Source organism: Nannizzia gypsea, genomic scaffold, assembly GCF_000150975.2.
Source record: "Nannizzia gypsea CBS 118893 supercont1.5 genomic scaffold, whole genome shotgun sequence".
NCBI classification, from domain to species: domain Eukaryota; kingdom Fungi; phylum Ascomycota; class Eurotiomycetes; order Onygenales; family Arthrodermataceae; genus Nannizzia; species Nannizzia gypsea.
In genome coordinates, this window is record NW_003345197.1 from 975,637 (window position 1) to 995,175 (window position 19,539).

Genomic DNA, 19,539 nt, shown 5'->3' on the forward strand with positions numbered 1-19,539 from the left:
GCTGGTAGCTCAGCGAGTTCTTGAGCTTGCCGTTTTCCTTGAAGATGATTGGAATAAAGGAGGTCAAGCTGTTTTTATATGGAAGAAGTCCCACTTACCCGATTCGGCTCTTTTGACTACGCTTCGGGTTTATCTCCTTTCGTTTGATCCTGCTGGCTACTTGCTTGCACTCTCTTCTTCAGCGGGATCTACCACTGCAGCATAGACAAGTGCTATAGATGCAAGGCCGTCCAGGGTGTCTTGAAAGGGCCAGATAGTGGACGTTCTGCTGAGCCAACAGACCCTTTGTTGCGGATTTATCAAGTCTTCATCTATAAAGAATTGGGTCTCTTCGACCTTATCGCAAAATGGATTACTTGTCCAGCATCTGTCGAAATTTCACTGCTTTCGTTACCTTGCAGACTATACCACGTCGAAATCAAAAGATCAACTGTGACGAAATTCCTAAGCATAGTCTTGCTCATACAATGCTGTCCCCTCCAAGTTCTTGCAGGCTAAGAAGCAGCCGAAAACCTCCCAAGGGTGAGGCAAGTGAGAATGAGGGTCTCATGCCGTTAACGCCAGAAACGCCTAGCGCTGGCCGGAAGCGCAAGATCGTGGAGACAGAAGAGTTCAGTCAGAATGATGATGAGGGGAACGATTCAGATACCGACGGTTCGACCCTTATTGAAGTAGAACGATCTTCAAAGCGGTTGAGGCTATTTCAACGACCCCCTAGGCCCTCATTTCAGAGGAGCATTTGCACTTCTTCAAGCTATGATAGTGAGCATGATGGAAGCACGCTCATTAAAGATGAGCAGTTTAGCAGGGCCAAGGAGTCCAACATAAACAGAGAGGATCTTTTGACGTCGCCTTCCGATACCTCATCCGGAAGTGAGGATGATGAGTCTTTAGTATCTCTCGAGGACGGGGAACGGGTCTTTAACAGGATGGCCATGGCCAAAGATACCAATGCAAGCGTCCCAATTGTACAAACCCCACCGTCTAGACAACATCGAAGAAGGAATCAACCTCGATATTCCTGTAGCGTGGGAGAAGCTTATCGACCATCCCCAAAGATTGTCGACAAGAATCTTTCAAAGCAAATTGTTCGCCGTGATGCCCGTGGAAGCGATCTTAGTGAAGAAGAGATATATGGTTCTAAGTACTCGACAAAAAAAGAGATTAAGCGTGACTTGAACATTGAGTTTTGCATGGAGAAAGCAAAGAGATGGGCCACGGCGGTGGAGAGGCCGTCTGGAAATTGGTCTGATGCAGAGAAAGATATGTATTTCCGGTTGGCCATGCGTGGGTTTGAGCCAGTACTACCACATGGTTGGAAGATGGATTTTATGACTCTACCTGAGACGCTGTTCACACTCCCAAATGATGATACTGCATATATCTCTAGTAGAAATGCGTTTCGAGGTAGGGAATACCCCTCTGAATGGCGCTGTGTTTACATTAGCTGACCAGATTATAGGTATGAAATACTTTAGCAACCTTATTTCGTTAGGCGGGCGTGTCAGGGACCGCATAACTTGTCACCTTCGCCCAGAGAAAACGATCAAACAATACCTGTACTCTTATCTTCAATGGACTCTACGTGACGTAGACATGTACAGCCGGCCGCAATTTATACCCCCTTATTCTGTGTATACCCTCAAACCCAAGCAGACCGCGAGAGATGCAGTTAACATTATGAATTCCAAACTCATTGCTATGGCTAAATGTTATCAAAACGCCTGGCGCCTGGCCCCCAGCATAGAAAGCGATGATGGAACCGATAAAAATGTTGGGGCTGGCCCACAATATCAGGACCGCACCTTTCCGGTGATCACAGGGTATCTCATTTGTGGATCAGTAGTGGCATTGATGACACTTGACTCGGACCCTAGGATTCATCCTACATTCGACACTAAAACTAGTGGGCGGTTAATATCCCGCTTCGATTTCTCCGAATATGGCCAGGATGTCTGGAACGCATTGGCTATTGCAATTGCGGCGGCACGGATAAGGAAGACAATAGCCCAGTGCGAACAAGAAGGCATAGGGGACATGATGTGGATGTCTGCTCCAGTATTTGATCCACCAGACGAAGATTTATGAATTTATATCTCATGAAGATCAACTTGGGCGGTTCTTTACCGGTGTTATCATTAGTAGCCGTGACTTCTAAATCACTTTCACTGTTGCTTTTTTTAACATCTTAAGGTGGTGACACCAGCCATCTACCATATAACTAATTAGCCAATTTAGCCCTATAACTATTAATTAAGGCATAAACACCCTGATAGCTAGTTTATAGCCTATAGATCAAGAACACTTCATCCAGAGTCAAAGTAATGTAGCTCTGCTGCTGACATTCATGAAAATTTCACTTATCTATTTCATTTAGCAACTGCCTAGGTACCTGGGTAGGTAGTAAATTTTACGTTCTCCTGAAACTTGGCTTCGAAGGTTGATATCACCTGACATATCTCTTTCCATATGCCAAGAATTGGTGACTAATCAGCTAGCTTGGAGTTTTAGTCGCTAACTAGGTACTCAATCTAAAGTTCACAACGCATACAACCGACAAGTTGCAAGCTCCATAGTTACAAGCGTTGTTAGACATCGGAAAATGGATGCTGCCCATGATCGAGATATTGAGCTCCAACGAGCCTCTGGCGAGCTGATTGAAGAATTTAGAACAAAACTTCCCCCACTGCTTTGGAAACACCCTATTTCTGGCAAGCGGATAGTTCATCGTTGGGCGAGGGCAGCGAAAGTAGAGAAGTTGATCCTCCTTGTTAGCTTCACTCCTCAACATATTAATTATAACTATCTTTCAACGACTCTAATTTAACATCAATAGCTGGACCCCTTTCAAGAATGGCCACAACTGTTAGATCCTCACCTTAGCTGGATTCTCACACAACTGACGGATGCCTTTCTATCGTACCTGCTTGGCCATAGCCAGAGTTATGGCTCTGTCGCGAGGATCAAGGAGCCGGGCGTGATGCACCCATTGACAAGGGCAATATGTAAAATTATATACACTCTATGCAAGGTGCGAGGCTCAAAGGTGATTTCTCGTTTTTTCAGCAATGAGCCGAGATATCTTGAGCCGATGCTTTCGATGTTTATTGAGTGGGATGGCATCGTTAGTGCGGACATAGATAGGTCAACAACGACCGGCCAAGGCTTACCACTTAATTGGGAAGAACGATATGTTATGCTTTTATGGTTGTCGCATCTTTTGTTGGCTCCTTTTGATTTGACCTCCATTTCATCAGAAAATATCCCGATTCCCTATGAGAACCTATCCTCCTTATCGGGGCTCTCTTCGAAGACCCCCAAGCTTGCACTTGCAATTCTCTCCGTTGCACTAAAGTACCTCGTTATACCAGGGAAGGAGCGAGAGGGAGCCGTCCTCTTACTCTCAAGGCTTGCCTTAAGGAAGGATATGCAACAGCTAGGTATCTTGAGCTCCCTTGCCAAATGGGTTCTTGGGTGTTTGAAGCCTAGTGTGGGAACTATTACACCTTCAACATTTACATGCATCGGGCTATTGTCTTTCATAGCCAAACTTGGAACCCTTGCTCAAGTTGAGGATATTGCACCCTTTGTGATACCCATATTTAACCAGGCTCTTGATCTCTCTAGAGGGAGTTCTGAAATATCCATTAATGTACAATCTTCGGCCTCTACTCGAAAGCTATTGACTAAGATTCTTCGCGAAATGAACACCCTTTCATTAACATTAGAGAACAGGCCGGATATTTTTCAGATATCTTCAGACGAAGTCTCTACGGTCTTAGAAGACACAATTGATTATTTACTCCTTGCTGTTGGTGACAAAGATACGCCAGTTCGATTTGCAGCCAGCAAAGCGTTGAGCATGATTGCCCTGAAGCTCGAGCCAGACCTTGGCGCTGATATACTAGACGCAGTGATTAGTGCACTAGATGAAGACGTTCTCTATGAAGAAGAGAATGGCACATTGATATCCAAGGAAAAGGCTAGGTCTACAGATGGACTTGTGGTGAGAAATTTCAAATCTGTCGACGCCCAAAACTGGCATGGCCTTATGCTCACACTTGGACACCTACTATTCCGGCGATCCCCTCCGCTTGATCGGCTTTCTCAGCTGTTCGAATGCCTAATTTCTGGCTTAACCTTCGAGCAAAGATCATCGACCGGTGCCTCAATTGGTGTCACCGTCAGGGATGCAGCTTGCTTTGGCATCTGGTCACTTGCTCGAAAGTACTCCACGAAGGAGCTAGATGCTGTTAATGTTAGTACGACGAAAAACTCAAATAAAAGCCTCTTGAGGAGCTTAGCGATAGAGCTCGTGTCTTCTGCTTGCCTTGATCCCTCGGGGAATATTCGAAGGGGGTCATCGGCTGCCCTCCAGGAGTTGATTGGGCGCCACCCCGACTCAATTTTAGAAGGAATATCAATCGTCCAGGTTGTGGACTATCATTCTGTCGCACGAAGGGAATACGCTATGACGGAAGTGGCCATAGCAACTACGAAGCTTGACAGTGCGTACTGGTCACCACTCATAGGTGGGCTCCTACGATGGAGAGGAATTGGCGCTCCAGATTCAAAATCAAGAAGAACAGCAGCTTTTGCTATTGGGGAATTAAGCTTGCAGATGTCATACGCTGGGATAAACGCTGTGTTAAACCGAATCCTACATATATTGGCTTTAACATCCACGAACTCTGTTGAAACTAGACATGGAGGGTTTCTGGCACTTTCTGCCACGGTAGATGCTTTCCTCCGCCATAAAATCACTAAAAACGATACCCCCGGGGACCCTAGTCCTTTGATTGAAACTTCTCGACAAATCCACCGACTCTGGAGCATATTATCCTCACCATCGGGGCCTTCAGTGGAAAGTTTGACGCTTCAAACATTCCGTCCAGATCTAACAGCAGAGGCTTGCTCGCGCTTGATATCTTCACTTTCTCGTTCATACGCCGTTTTTGGGAACGATCCACTAAGCCACGAAATACAGCTTGATAATAATTTGCTAGAAACAGCTGCCAGCATCTTGATGTTATGTGTCCAACGTAGCGACGATGAAACTGTTGCAGCCAGCTCCCAGGCAGCAGTGGATATGTTCGCCATTTTACCCGGAGAGAAAAGGTCTGCTATCATTAAAGAATGGCTCAGCGATATCCACTCGAACTGGAAGAAAACGACTGGTAGTGGACAAATAGCCGCACTAGGTGCTGTTTATCAGCACTTTCCAAGTGATGGAAGTGAGAGAAAGCGCATTCTTGACGAGCTTGTACGCTGTACTGGCCCAGAAGAGACTGTGATCACGAAACGTGTTTCTGCTGTTAAGTGTATCCTAACTGGTATACTTCCTTATACTGGTACGTACTTACTCCTCAATTTATAAGAATCATTCTTACAGATTTGGAAATAGATAACACAAGTGATCTTGAGAGTCATATCGGTGTATTACTTAACGACTACACTACTGATAATCGAGGCGATGTTGGATCTTTAATACGGACTGAAGCAATCAACGGCGTGCACATGATTTTAGAGACTCGCATGAGAGGTCCGACAGACCTTTCAGATATACATGGTCTGATGAGGCATATCATAAGGCTGGCAGCTGAAAAGTTAGACAAAGTCAGATTTAAGGCCTGGAAATGCTTTGAAATTTTCTGGGAGTTGGACAGAAGCCTGCCTCCACTGAGAACGAGGTTTGATCATTTTAGTGAAGTTTCAACAATTGACTACTTCTCACAGCTGGTCACACTGGTTCAAATTGAATGGCTTCGCTTGCCACTTATAAAGGGACTAGTCACCTCCTTTGCTGCAGGTGCCGACAGTCTTATCGTCTCGTCCCGTGCTGCCCTTGTGGCATTTATCAATAGTCAAAAAGACGAAATTAGGTCCCGCACGCAAAGAGATATATTTATGAGCCTTCTCGTGATACTAGAGGAGAATATAACTGACGATCGTTATGCTATACCCACTGTTGAGAGCTTTGCCTTTTTACTTGAAAACAGTTTCGCTCCGGAAACACTTGAGCTGGACCCCGAGTGCGTATTACGTTTAATTTCTATGCTTGGATTTCTTGAAACTAACGTTTAATATCCCTAGTTCTCTCAAGAGACTCTTTCGTCTCGTCCAAAAATCTCATTTCAAGTCTACTAACATTCCAAGAATTGAAGCAGCACTTAAAGTATATTATTGTTTATATAATTATGAGCTCTTGAGAAGGAATGTAGTATCAAAGATGGCAAATATGCTGCTACACCCTTATCCAAAGGTATAGATCAGTTCCTCACCCTCTTGCAAGAATCCACTAACGAATATAAAGATTCGATCCCTTTCTAGTGAATATCTCTTCCTCAAAACAGGAAACGAGTCAATAAAAACCGAGAACTGGATGCAACCCCCGAAACAGCTAAAGGTGACAGTAGATAGCATAAAAGCTATCTTGCAATGATTCAAGTTTAGATGAGGCAGTTTCTTAACAAGTTATATATTTACCCCTACAATCTCAAAATTAATTATACCCACAATCAAGCCTTCAGCCGCGGTAAATTACTCTTTACTGTATGAGTGCGCAGGCAAAGTAATGCTCTAGTACTGCCAAATGCTCTTCTTATATCGGTCGTTTAACAAGCTCCCTCGCCCAATGAGAGGTGAATCGTGATTTAACTGCATCATGTGATCGTACTAAGCCTTCATAAAGTGCATGGTGCCATTATGTAAGGCAAGTATGTATAAAGTAAAGTTAGCTACCATTACATAATGACAGGGAAAGCTCTTTAGCGGGACGCTTGTGTCTTGGCCTTATCTTTATTTTGACTTACTTATCTCGCGGTTATACTGAGTTTAAACAGTCACCCGTGGCTTAGTCAACGGTACTGCATGGGCTCTATCACGTGAAATTTATCATTCCAATTGGTCAAACCCTCTCGATCCATTTCTTTATCATCACGTGATAGCTCTTGCGCCTGCAGAGCATTGCTACAGTCAAGTTTACCAGTGATACCTTCAATGATTCAGCCAAAAGATAACGACAGGAACTAAAGCTTTACTCTCTGGGAAAATGGCAACTACAGTTGCGTCAGGGTCAACGATACTCCCGAATCCAACGTCTGTTTACTCCTGTCCTTTTAATACTGAGAATTGTCCGTGCTAACTAGGTGTAGTGTTTATGTTAGTTTCGCACGCTCACGTTGCACTGTTGAATACCTCTAGCCATGCGCTAACCTGCGGCGCGACTATTTATGCGCTCGTTTCTCTCATAATAGGTCCGGAATTTGGAAGAAAGGATCAAAATCGATCAATTAAAAGAAGCGCTGACCGAGATCTTCTCCGAGTACGGCTCGATCCTCGAGATAGTCGCGAAAACGAACTTGAAGGCGAAAGGACAAGCGTTTATTGTGTTCGATAATGTTGACTCTGCTACCCGCGCAATTGACGAAGTCAATGGCTTTGAGCTGTTCGAGAAACCCATGGTCTTAGAGTATGCGAAAACAAGAAGTGATGCTACAGTGCTGAGAGAAGGAGGGGGCGAGGAATTAGAGGCTCACAAACGCAAGAGATTAGCTGAGAAAGGTGTGCATTCTATCCTAAAATTGGAGAGGTGTATATTTCGTATATGTTTGAGCCTGCTGCTGACGTTAATTTAATATGTCAACAGAACGCAAGCAAGCACAAGACGCCCTAGAAGCCCAGAAGAAATTGAAACGCCCTGCCGGTGCTGCGGGCGCTGCTGGCGGACCAGATTCACGACCAGCAAAGGCAGCAAAGGGAGCTGGACTTAAACCAACGGGGGCGGCTGCGGCACCTGTCATACCCGACGAATACTTGCCCCCAAACAAGATCCTGTTTTTACGGGACTTACCCGAGACGTACGATGCAGATGGTTTGAGCGCTATATTTGGAAGGTTTCCCGGCTTTAAGGAGGTTCGCATGGTACCAGGGAGAAAAGGTATCGCGTTCGTTGAATATGATAATGAATCCGGAGCAATCAGCGCAAAGGAGGCTACATCAGGTATGGCCCTAGGCGAAAACGAAAAGCCAATCAAGGTCACATACCAGAGGCAATAATTCAGGCAGGGCAAGATATTTTAATGAGTGTGATTTATTTTATGGGGAGCTCCACGGTCGTTCAGGCGTTGGTTCGTTCAGTAGCCACCTAGTATCCGGTTGTCGTTCTCAACGTATTCATTCTAGTAGCGTGCCAAAGTATGCCTTATTTTAGGTTTCATACGCATCGCAGCCCGGAAGGACGTATATAGTTATTTCTTGATTCTCACTGCTATGGACAAAAAAGGGAACAAATAACCTAAAATATAACATCCTCATCAGCATCTGCCAGTATGTCGGTCGGCTCCGCTCCGTCTTCTTTGCTTCTGGTCCCTTGCTTCTGTTGTTTGGCCTTGATCTCGGCATCTAGAGCTGCCGTGTCCCTCTGTTTCTTGTTGGAAACCTAGATAGTATGATTTAGCAACCATTGTATCCCAGTCGAAGAACAATGCTTTACCTTTTTGAGTCTATAGAATTCTTCACGGTCTAGTTCATCAAGCTCAGAGTTGATATCTTCACGTATATATATTAGCCAAAACAGTCCTTTGAACTTGACGTGGAATCTACGTACATTTGATTGTGTTCTCTGTTCGAGGTATGATAACGTGCTCACTAGAGGAAGACGGACATTAGTACTCCCATGGCGTTCCCGGGTTGAATCACGGCCATACATTGCATTAACTGTAAAATGTTGTCAGCTTTTAGAAAAAGCAGTGGTAATTAAGATCATAGTAACATACCTCGTCTATTCACAACTTTGATGACTTCATCCAGAATCACAAAAGCAGTCTGTTAAGGGATCAATGTTAACGGGAGTGATCTCGGCAATAAGGAGAACACAAAGACCAACCTGTAGACTTGCAAGCTCCACCAGTGTCTCGACAGCCCTTGCGTACGTTTCCCGGCATCGCTGAACTTGCTGTCCACCCTTCCCAAGGCCTGTTAAGCCGAAATCATTGTTACCATCTGTAGTCAAGCTCTCAAACTGAGGCAGCAAGACACCAGAAACATTCTCCTGTTTCGTTCTGATTCGGAAGCGAGCTTGTTTGGCGGACTCCTGGACCTGGAAGCCGATATCACCGCCGACGGCATACGTCACCTCGGCCAGGGAGAAGGCAGCAATCTGCATCACCCGGCCCATCTTCCGTTTAGCATCATCGATTCGTCGTGTGATCTCTACCAAGAACAAAGAATTAGAGCGCCGTCTACGGGCGATGCCTGGAACTGCGTACCTCGAAACCGCCTTAGGTGTAGAACACATGTGGTTAGCTTGGGTAGTAAGATAAGTATAGAAGAACATACTTGGTCAGCGCTTCACTCTTTCTTTTGAGCAAACTGTGGCCTTGTTCCGCTCCCTTAAGTTTTCCTTTCATCAAACCCAGAGATTGTCTGGTGGGAAACACCGCCTCGCGATCCTGGTTAGGCCCTTCAGGTCAGCTCTAGTTACTTTACTGGGCATCATGAATGGATGGAGCTTACCGCTGAGCCTGACATCACGGAGTTTGGTTACTTTGAGCGCCTAAAGAAGAGTATCATATAAATAAGAGCAGGATTCAATCAAACTATCCTCTTCCGAGAGCGCCTCTCCTGGTGTAGCTATAGAAGAAACAAACGATGTCATCGCGATGAAGCAGCGAGTCCAAACAAGCTCCCACGATCCATAAGCACCACGTGACCCCCACTTTTTGGCGACCAACTGGCTTAAATAAGAATAGAATTTATATTTATGCGCTGAGGGCGGACGACAACAGAATACCCAGGACGACCTAACCGCCAGGCAGAGTATATCACTGGCAGCACACTTGTGCATATACTCAGTGGTGGCCTTGTGTAGGTCCCACTAGCGGCGAGTGGGAGGATGCCTGGGACTCTTGTTGGCTCACGGCCTCAGGAGCTGTCGTCTGAGCGGGACAAGATGGACTCTTCTCCTCGTCGAGATCTTTTTTTGATCGTGAGTTACCTCCCTTGCAAACTCGTATATGGGTCTGATTACGAGTGTTCTGGAATACTAACTGCCATAGGCAAATGACGATGCCGTCTACGAGCAGGACATCCTCCGAGACCCCAGGAGTATCAAGCCGTGGTTGTCATACATTGAGCACAAAAAGAAGAATGGAACTCTCTACGAACAGTCTTTTGTAAGAGAAATTAGATCATTTAGGGGAACGAATATGAGTACTGACTGCAGGTGAAGGTTATGGAGCGAGCTTGCAAGCAATTGCCCCGATCATACAAGCTGTGGAAGATGGTGAGCCTCATGGATGCGATTTCTTTTTGACCCCATCATATCACCACTGGAAAAAAATTGGCTGACCACTCATTTCATATACAGTATCTCGAACTTAGAATCAACCATGTCCACGGGCGAAACCCGTCCACTCACCAAGCCGAGTACAACAAGGTCAACGCGCTTTTTGACCGGGCAGTTGTCTTGCTGAACAAGATGCCGCGCATTTGGGAGATGTATCTCAACTTTTTGCTTGAGCAACCACTTGTCACCCAGACTCGGCGAACGTTTGATCGTGCTCTTCGTGCGCTTCCTATTACACAACACAACCGTTTATGGAAAATCTACAAGGCGTTCGCTATCTCAGCATCTGGTGATACCGCAGTTAAAGTTTGGGACCGATACATGCAAATTCACCCTGAAGATGCCGAAGATTACATTTCTATTCTAGTTCAGATGAACCAATACAACGAGGCTATAAAATGGTACATTCGGATTCTAGATGATCCCCGGTTTCAGTCAAAGAAAGGCTTAAGCCACTTCCAGCTCTGGACTGAAATGGTTGAGTTGCTTGTCAACAAGGCGAAAGAAATCGAAACAGGGCCTCATCTAGGCATTAATGTCGACTTGATCATTCGAAGTGGTGTTGAGAAATTCCCTGACCAACGTGGTAGACTATGGGCTGGATTAGCTACATACTGGATAACGAAAGGAAATTTTGAAAAGGCCCGCGATATTTTCGAAGAGGGAATAACCACGGTTATGACCATTCGAGATTTCACCATGATTTTTGATTCCTACGTCGAATTTGAGGAGTCAATCATTGGTGCACTCATGGAGAAAGCTGCTGCAAGATCGGAGAACAGCAAATTAGACGAAGCTGCTGATTTCGATCTGGACCTGCGCATGATGAGATTTGAACAGCTCATGGATCGCCGACCATTTCTAGTCAATGATGTGCTTCTAAGACAAAATCCTAACAATGTAATCGAATGGGAAAAGCGAGTGATGCTGTGGGGTGACAACAAAACAGAGGTTGTGCGTACCTATACTGATGCCATCGCTACTATTAACCCGAAAAAAGCACACGGCAAATTTTATGAGCTTTGGGTTAATTATGCCAAATTCTATGAGAAAGGTGGAGACCTTGATACAGCCAGGGTAATCATGGATAAGGCAGTCAAAGTGCCTTTCAAAACGGTCGCGGAGCTTGCTGAGACTTGGTGTGAATGGGCGGAAATGGAGCTGAGGAATGAGAACTTTGACCGCGCTGTTGAGATCATGGCAAAGGCAACGCAGGCACCAAAGCGATCTACCGTTGATTACTTCGACGAAACACTGTCTCCGCAACAGCGCATTCACAAAAGTTGGAAACTATGGAGTTTCTATGTTGACTTGGTTGAGAGTGTACGAAGTCTCGAGGAAACCACACAAGTTTACGAACGGATTTTCGAGTTACGTATTGCTACTCCTCAAACAGTCGTTAACTACGCGAACCTTTTGGAAGAACACAAATATTTTGAAGACTCCTTCAAGATATATGAACGGGGTCTCGACCTTTTCAACTATCCTGTTGCATTTGAGCTTTGGAATCTGTACCTGACGAAGGCCGTGGACCGCAAGATCGGCATCGAGCGACTGCGGGATTTGTTTGAGCAGGCTGTGGATGGATGCCCGCCTAAATTTGCGAAAGTTCTGTACCTCATGTATGGGAACCTTGAGGAGGAAAGAGGACTAGCACGCCATGCAATGAGAATATACGAGCGTGCTACCCGCGCTGTATCTGATGAGGATCGGTCTGAAATGTTCAACTTTTACATCACCAAATCTGCTTCCAACTTTGGGCTTACGTCGACTCGGCCCATCTACGAGCGAGCAATTGCAGCCTTGCCTGACAAAGAGGCAAAGGACATGTGTCTCAAGTTTGCGGAGATGGAACGCAGGCTAGGCGAGATTGACCGCGCGAGAGCCATCTACGGACATGCTTCTCAGTTCTGTGACCCCCGGACTAACTCAGAATTCTGGCAAAAATGGGAAGCATTTGAGGTTCAACATGGTAACGAAGATACTTTCAAGGAGATGCTTCGTATCAAACGCAGCGTCCAAGCACAGTACAAGTAAGTTTACCCTTCAATACAGTGCATATATTTTGCGAGACACAACTAACCACAGGGATATAGTACCGATGTCAACTTTATTGCCTCGCAGGCAATTGCTCGCAGCAAGCAAATCACAAAGGACACTGTGAACGAAGCCGCCAACCAGGGAGAAGGGACAGCCGATGCTATGGCAGCCTTAGAACGTCAAGCACAAGCACCAATTGGCTTCGTTGCGGCCAGTACAGGCCCAGAAGGCGGTAATCGGGCGGTGGCACCTGCCGCCCCTGCTGCCAACCCCGACGCTATTGACCTGGACGACGAGATCTGATCTTGCAATGTTTCCTTTGCCTGGTCAATCAATTCCTCAATAACCCTATTTCTAGAAATATCTGGACACTTTCACCAATTTAAACTTACACCTGGCGAAATCCCGCCTCCCGTTTTTACTAGCATTATCCCCACCATATTTCACGCTCTTTACAACTGGCATTCTACTCTTTTTCCTTTCTTTTCACTTGGTTCCTATCTGGTTTGTTGGTGCAGCTCGGTACGCCATTCAATGATTGTCTGTCCCTTCCACTTTCTCTTCAACTTTTCCCTATTATATCTATGCATTACTATACTTGCTCCCCTGTTTAGTTGTATTACTACAATTTCGAGGATATTCTTTTGCGAGCCTGGGAAAACGGTGTTTACTTGGGTCTTCTGGCGTTTGGCGTGGTGGCTTTTGATTTTTCTCTACATTTTATATTCAAATATCAAAGCATCTAACTACGACCCCTAAAGCAGGCCTATACCTAGTTCCCAGCAAGAAAAAGAAAGAAAGAAATCAACACTGGCGATATACTCAACTCGTATCATCATTACGTCCAGCCGCTAGTATCTAGTATTTAATGGTTACATACTCTCTGCCTCGCGCTTAATTATCTTGCGGTAGCCTGTCCAATGAGGAGCGCTGCACACTAAGCCGAATGGAGAAACCAAGCCAGAGCTTAGAAGGCGTTTGTTACCTGTTAACTTCTGAAGCGTGGTAGAAAAGACAGCCAACAACAGCACAAGCCTCCCGCTTTCTGCATACTCATTCGTGAGGGCATCCGGTGGATATAGCAGCTTCCAGACAATTCAACGCGCAGAGGATGGGATACTAGCTGTCATTCCTGAGAGTTGATACCTGTGAGATTCTATTTCCTAGCGTCTATCATTCATTCAAATACTTACACACGTTAGATATAGATTGTTACGGCCTCTGCTACATATCACAGGAGGAGGAATCGCCATAGGGTAAATATGAGCATTGAATTGGATAGAGATAGTAATGATGGCCAGCATATGCTACATGACCTGCCACTCCAGCAACGTACCTCGTCTCCCCTCCCCGACGCGCGAGTTAACAGTGACCGCAACACAGCACCGTTGAGGGCCGCTGCACCAATCGCCATTAACCCCGTTGCGTTAGTTACGACAGAATGCATCGCAGTTACGTCGGCTATGCGGAAGCATGCCCGATGGGCTCACTCGTCCGTGGCAGCAATCCTGGGCGGAGGTGTGAGCTCACGGGGTTTGGACCGGGAGGCCTCGATTCCCATGAACACTGGGAGCATCTCACTCGGTTCAAAGTCTACCCAAAACTATGCTGCTTCGAAATCTGGCGCACCAGACGCGGAAGGGGAATATTCACTTGCAGGCAGATGGGGACTGAGGGGAAGGAGAGGCAAGAGCTTCCAGGATAATCCGTTGATGTCAGCGTTTACTCGTCTCCGGGTAGACTTAAAGGACTGTAAAGATATACGCTTGTTCGATACACCATGTCTGTTGCATCCGTTTTTGCAAGTTATCCGCTCTTCTTCGACCTCGGCGCCGATAACATCGCTGGCTCTTTCGGCTATAACGAAATTCTTCGCTTACAATATCATCAACCATGACTCTCCACGCTTGTCAGTGGCACTGCAGTTGCTGTCTGCTGCCATTACACACTGCCGTTTCGAAGCTAGCGATTCTGCTGCTGATGAGATTGTCCTCCTTCGGATACTGAAACTTATGGAAGGGATGTTGTCCCGACCAGAGGGTGAACTATTGGGAGACGAGAGTGTGTGTGAGATGATGGAAACCGGGCTGAGTATGTGCTGCCAAGTTCGTTTATCGGAAGTTCTTCGAAGGTCGGCTGAGATGTCGATGATAAATATGTGCCAAATAATTTTCCAGAGACTTGCGCGGCTTGATGTCAACAATGTGTCACCAGGGGGGGCCGAGAATGAAAACGTGGAGGAAACCCCAAGTAACCTCAAGATGGATCCTTCTGTTGATGGGGAGACTGTGGCATCCCAGCATGCATCGAGTTTAGGAACTGATACCACAAACCCCGAAAAGGAAGAGCGTGTTAGCGGAGATAGCGCGACAAGTATACCCACCCAGGAAGCAGGAGCAAATCCTGCAGTGCAGGCAGATTCATACGAAAATATAGAAAAGGAAATAGCACCTTATGGATTACCCTCAATCCGCGAGCTGTTCCGCGTGCTTATTGACTTGTTAGATCCGCATAACCCCCAACACACAGACGCAATGAGGGTAATGTCTCTCAGGATTATAGATGTGGCCTTGGAAGTCTCAGGACCCTCGATAGCAAAACATCCAAGTCTCGCCCAGTTGGCAAAGGATGATCTATGTCGGCACTTATTCCAATTGATTAGGTCAGACAATATCGTCATTTTGAATAGCTCACTAAGAGTAGCTGGGACATTGCTTGCAACGTGCCGCCCCGTTTTGAAGCTACAGCAGGAGTTATTCCTCTCTTATCTTGTGGCCTGCCTACATCCGAGGGTTGAGATACCCAGAGAAGAAGGTATAGATCCATCTCTTTACGCCGGAGTTCCACGAGCTCCTAAATTGGTGAAGCCCTCACCTTCGCAGGCCGGAAGTGGCAGATCTACGCCTGTTCCAGTTAAGGATCGCCAGAAGCTTGGCATGGAAGGGGGCTCTAGAAAGCCAGAAGCTAGAGAAGCGATGGTTGAGAGCATCGGAGCTCTCGTTAGAATCCCGAATTTCATGGCCGAGCTTTTCATGAACTATGACTGTGATGTTGATCAAGCGGATCTTTGTGAAGATATGGTTGGTTTATTATCCCGAAATGCATTTCCAGACTCTGCAACTTGGAGCACTACCAATGTTCCCCCTCTCTGTCTTGATGCGCTTCTAGGATATGTCCAATTTCTGGCGGACAGGCTGGATGAGGAACCACCAAGCGCCGACCATCCCGACCTGAAGCGGTTACGAAGTCAACGCGAGAAAAAGAAAATCATCATTCAGGGAACTGCAAAGTTTAATGAAAAGCCCAAGGCAGGCATCGCATTCCTTGCTTCTAAAGGCATAATACAAAATCCTGATGACCCCTTGGCTGTTGCCAAGTTCTTGAAAGGAACCACAAGGGTGTCTAAAAGAGAACTCGGTGACTATCTGTCCCACAGATCTAATGAAGCATTGCTAGATGCTTTCATTGGGTTGCAGGATTTTAAGGGAAAGAATGTCGTCGAAGCTTTGAGAGAGCTGCTAGGGTCTTTACGTTTGCCTGGTGAAGCTCCGCTGATAGCGAGGATCGTTACTGTTTTCTCAGAGAAATATCTTGACGCTGTTCATCCTAAAGAGATTGCGGATAAGGACTCACTCTTTGTCTTGACATATGCCATCATTCTCCTCAATACCGATATGTACAACCCGAATATCAAGCCTCAAAATAAGATGACATATGAGGGGTTCACGAGAAACCTTCGTGGTGTCAATAACGGAAAGGACTTTTCAACTGAGTACCTTCAGGATATCTACTCGTCTATCCGGAACAGTGAGATTATTTTACCGGATGAACATGAGAATAAACAGGCTTTTGACTTTGCTTGGAAAGAGCTTCTTCTCAAAGCAAAGACGGCAGGGAATTTGTCACTTTGCGAAACGAACGCTTTCGATGCCGACATGTTTGAAGCAACGTGGCAACCAGTCATTGCGACTCTCTCCTACGTTTTCATGTCAGCATCGGATGATGCCGTTTTCTCAAGGGTGGTCATTGGCTTCGATCAATGCGCTCAGATTGCGGCGAAATATAAGCTGAAAAACGTCATGGATCGCATCATCTATTGTCTTAGTTCCATCAGCACATTGGCTTCAGAAACCCCTTCAAATACTACCCTCAACACTGAGATACAAGCTGGAAAGAAAAGTGTTATGGTGAGCGAGCTTGCTGTCCGGCTGGGCAGGGACTTTAGAGCGCAGCTTGCAACTGCAGTCCTATTCCGTGTTATTGTCGGCAATGAAGCTATAATACAACAGAACGGATGGGACCACATCATCAAAATTCTTCACAATCTATTCATTAACTCTCTTATCCCCCAGTTCGATTCCTTTTTCAAAGTACTTGATATGCCCCCTATACCCCTTCAACCACCGTCCCAGGTTATCGATCGAGATAACCGAGAAAACGATACCAGTTTACTCTCTGCATTCACGTCCTATCTCTCAAGTTACGCTGCCGATGACCCGCCAGAGCCGTCCGACGAAGAACTTGAGAACACGCTGTGCACCGTTGACTGCATTAATGCGTGCGATATAGCGCAACTTTTCACCAATCTGAAGTTAGTCATTCCTTACCTCAATATTTATTTGCAAAATCCTCTAACATTTGTAGGAATATGCCACTCGACACTGTGGTGATATTTGTTGAATCTTTGCTGTCCAAGCTTCCAGACACTGGCGCCGCAGTCATTGTTGTAAAACCCGAACGCCCCGCACCGAGCCCTCATAGGTCGGAGGGTAGTAAGGTTGACAAGAATAAACCCGCGTACAAGCCTGGGGTTTTATACATTCTCGAACTTGCAACTATTCTTACCCTTCGAGATAAGGGTACAATAGAACATCTTGGGGACAAATTGACCAGTGTTCTCCAGGACATAGCAAGGGATGCCAAAAACATATACCCACTTACTCTATCTCGGGCTGTTTATTACCTTTTAACTCTCCTCCGCCACAGCTATGTATGCTATAACTTGTTCTTTGTGTTCTATGTCGTGAGTGCTGATTGCTGATTCAACTTATAGGAACAATCTTTCATGCGGCCTCCAGTAGTGTTGCATATAATTTCCAGCTTTGACCAACCTATTCTAGAACTAGTAGCAACACCAGTTGTCACGGGCTTACTGCAGTGCATCAACGAATCTGAGGCACTGAAAAATGAGCTTAGCATGTCGCCAGATTTTTGGTCTATCCTGCAGAGGTTACACCAACATCAAGAGGCGGCGCAAATGACTTTCGAGTTACTGCAGAGCATTGTTGAATCAACTGTCCCGGTGATCACAGCAGACAATTACGAAGCTGCGGTAAATCTCCTTAATGATTTTGCAACAGCTGGGGGGATTGCTACGGTGAGGGAGATAAAGCGGGAGATGGCTCTCCGTCGACCTAAGCCAGTGAGACAAGTGAGGGTTCGGTAAGAATGTGTTTTATTACAAATAGTTTTTGGTAGACTTCCCGTGCTGATCTTATGAGATAGGGATAATCCATATGTTATCCGTGGAACTAAAGCTATCGGGGTGATATACCGAATTACGAGCCGGATACCCGCACTTATTCAACAGTCTCACCTGGAGAAAACTGAAGGTAAAACACCCGTGATACACACAGGCCGCATTCATACACGACAAAACTAATATGTTTATCGCAATAGCGTGGGCGGCATATTGGTCCCCAATATTCAATGCACTCACAACCCAAGGCCTCAATCCATGCCGCGATATTCGCAATCAAACCATGTCTGCACTTCAACGATCCCTGTTGTCTTCGGAGCTTGCGTCGACAGACCATACCAAATGGGTTACAATTTTCAAGAAAGTGCTGTTCCCACTGATCTTAGAGCTACTCAAACCAGAGGTCTACCAATCCGACCCCTTAGGTATGAGCGAGACGCGAGTTCAGGCCGCCACACTTCTCTGCAAAATATTCCTACATTACCTCGTCCTCCTCTCCGAATGGGGGGAGGGCATGCTGGACCTGTGGCTGAGAATTCTGGATATCTTGGATCGAATGATGAATAGCGGGCAAGGAGATAGCCTTGTAAGACATACGCTCCCCCTTTCTTTTTGCCCTTAGTGCTTCTTCTGCTTTAACTTCTTCACTTTCCTCTTTAATTTTCGGCAGAGGAATGTTACTGGGTGATAACTCGTTGCCCTACGTCCCCTTTGGCTGTGACTATCAATCTTGTACAACATTGGCTAACATAATTAACATAATTTACAGGAAGAGGCAGTGCCTGAGAGCCTAAAAAACATTCTCTTAGTAATGGCAAATGGAGGATATTTGGTCGCACCACCGACTAAAGACCCTGAAAAGGCGAAGATATGGACCGAAACGCAAAAGCGGCTTGACCGTTTCCTCCCCAACCTCTTTGGAGAGATATTTCCCACCACCCCTGCAGACGCATCTCCTTCCAGACATGGGGCCAGTGGCACAATGCGGCCCGAGGCGAAACAGCGAAGTGATCCAAATTCCGTTGGTAGCAAAGGCCAGAGTATTGATGTGCCAAAGGAGGCAGGCAGCAATGCAGACACAGAAGTGGGACAGACTAAGCCCGCAGCAGCTGAACCTGACGATGAGGTGGAGTAAAAAAAAACACACATCAACGATCTTAACTATGTGCATCCTTTCTGTATTGGTTAGTTAGATAGCTAGCGGGGAAACATTTCAAATTTCTATGTGTTTAAACCCTGTGCGAGGATTGCGTATTGCTTCAGCCCTAACCAGGGTCATAACCACCACCATGGATAATGAAGCTTGACGCAACCGCAGGTCCTACATATTCGTCCAGATCACCATAGATCACCATCGGCCAACAAGGGGTTGCCGACCTATCTGTACCATCACATGCCCACCTTAGCAACCCGGATTTATAGTTTAACTTGGTTATTTGAAAGCAGAGCGCTCAGCCGGGAAATCAATTCAAGCTACTGGGTGATTGGCTGTGGCTGTGCAGGAAGCACCACACGACCACTGCAGCAAGAAAAAGACTCAAGGGTCAAGGAAACTTCGGCTTGACGTTATGGAAATGCTCGGTAGCTCTAGGGCGATTTTCCCAAAAAGCTTGCTTCCCTGTGGTTCCTGGTTTACATACGTAACTCCGTACATCTTGTACGAGTATGTATA

General features: G+C 46.1%; 6 protein-coding genes across 6 annotated transcripts; 5 read left to right on the forward strand and 1 right to left on the reverse strand.

Annotated features, from left to right (window-relative positions):
* Positions 1 to 347: 347 nt before the first annotated feature.
* On the forward strand, positions 348 to 2,088 carry MGYG_06200 (hypothetical protein; the record flags this gene model as incomplete). The annotated part of the gene is made up of 2 exons (XM_003171607.1): positions 348 to 1,407; positions 1,463 to 2,088. 2 exons carry the CDS (start codon positions 348 to 350, stop codon positions 2,086 to 2,088), a joined length of 1,686 nt encoding a protein of 561 aa, XP_003171655.1.
* Positions 2,089 to 2,602: 514 nt separating this feature from the next.
* On the forward strand, positions 2,603 to 6,442 carry MGYG_06201 (tubulin-folding cofactor D; the record flags this gene model as incomplete). Its single annotated transcript, XM_003171608.1, has 5 exons — positions 2,603 to 2,770; positions 2,837 to 5,351; positions 5,405 to 6,032; positions 6,094 to 6,262; positions 6,314 to 6,442. 5 exons carry the CDS (start codon positions 2,603 to 2,605, stop codon positions 6,440 to 6,442), a joined length of 3,609 nt encoding a protein of 1,202 aa, XP_003171656.1.
* Positions 6,443 to 7,051: 609 nt separating this feature from the next.
* On the forward strand, positions 7,052 to 8,058 carry MGYG_06202 (U1 small nuclear ribonucleoprotein A; the record flags this gene model as incomplete). The annotated part of the gene is made up of 4 exons (XM_003171609.1): positions 7,052 to 7,098; positions 7,155 to 7,161; positions 7,257 to 7,563; positions 7,649 to 8,058. The coding sequence occupies 4 exons, from the start codon at positions 7,052 to 7,054 to the stop codon at positions 8,056 to 8,058; spliced, it is 771 nt and encodes a 256-aa protein (XP_003171657.1).
* Positions 8,059 to 8,296: 238 nt separating this feature from the next.
* On the reverse strand, positions 8,297 to 9,531 carry MGYG_06203 (vacuolar ATP synthase subunit D; the record flags this gene model as incomplete). Its single annotated transcript, XM_003171610.1, has 8 exons — positions 8,297 to 8,440; positions 8,495 to 8,550; positions 8,609 to 8,649; positions 8,774 to 8,826; positions 8,888 to 9,213; positions 9,270 to 9,280; positions 9,340 to 9,452; positions 9,517 to 9,531. 8 exons carry the CDS (start codon positions 9,529 to 9,531, stop codon positions 8,297 to 8,299), a joined length of 759 nt encoding a protein of 252 aa, XP_003171658.1.
* A 364-nt stretch (positions 9,532 to 9,895) lies between these two features.
* On the forward strand, positions 9,896 to 12,691 carry MGYG_06204 (pre-mRNA-splicing factor syf1; the record flags this gene model as incomplete). The annotated part of the gene is made up of 5 exons (XM_003171611.1): positions 9,896 to 9,988; positions 10,059 to 10,175; positions 10,232 to 10,285; positions 10,370 to 12,381; positions 12,445 to 12,691. The coding sequence occupies 5 exons, from the start codon at positions 9,896 to 9,898 to the stop codon at positions 12,689 to 12,691; spliced, it is 2,523 nt and encodes an 840-aa protein (XP_003171659.1).
* Positions 12,692 to 13,650: 959 nt separating this feature from the next.
* On the forward strand, positions 13,651 to 19,002 carry MGYG_06205 (ARF guanine-nucleotide exchange factor 2; the record flags this gene model as incomplete). Its single annotated transcript, XM_003171612.1, has 6 exons — positions 13,651 to 16,979; positions 17,033 to 17,378; positions 17,442 to 17,830; positions 17,894 to 18,000; positions 18,068 to 18,453; positions 18,637 to 19,002. 6 exons carry the CDS (start codon positions 13,651 to 13,653, stop codon positions 19,000 to 19,002), a joined length of 4,923 nt encoding a protein of 1,640 aa, XP_003171660.1.
* Between the last annotated feature and the right edge of the window lie 537 nt (positions 19,003 to 19,539).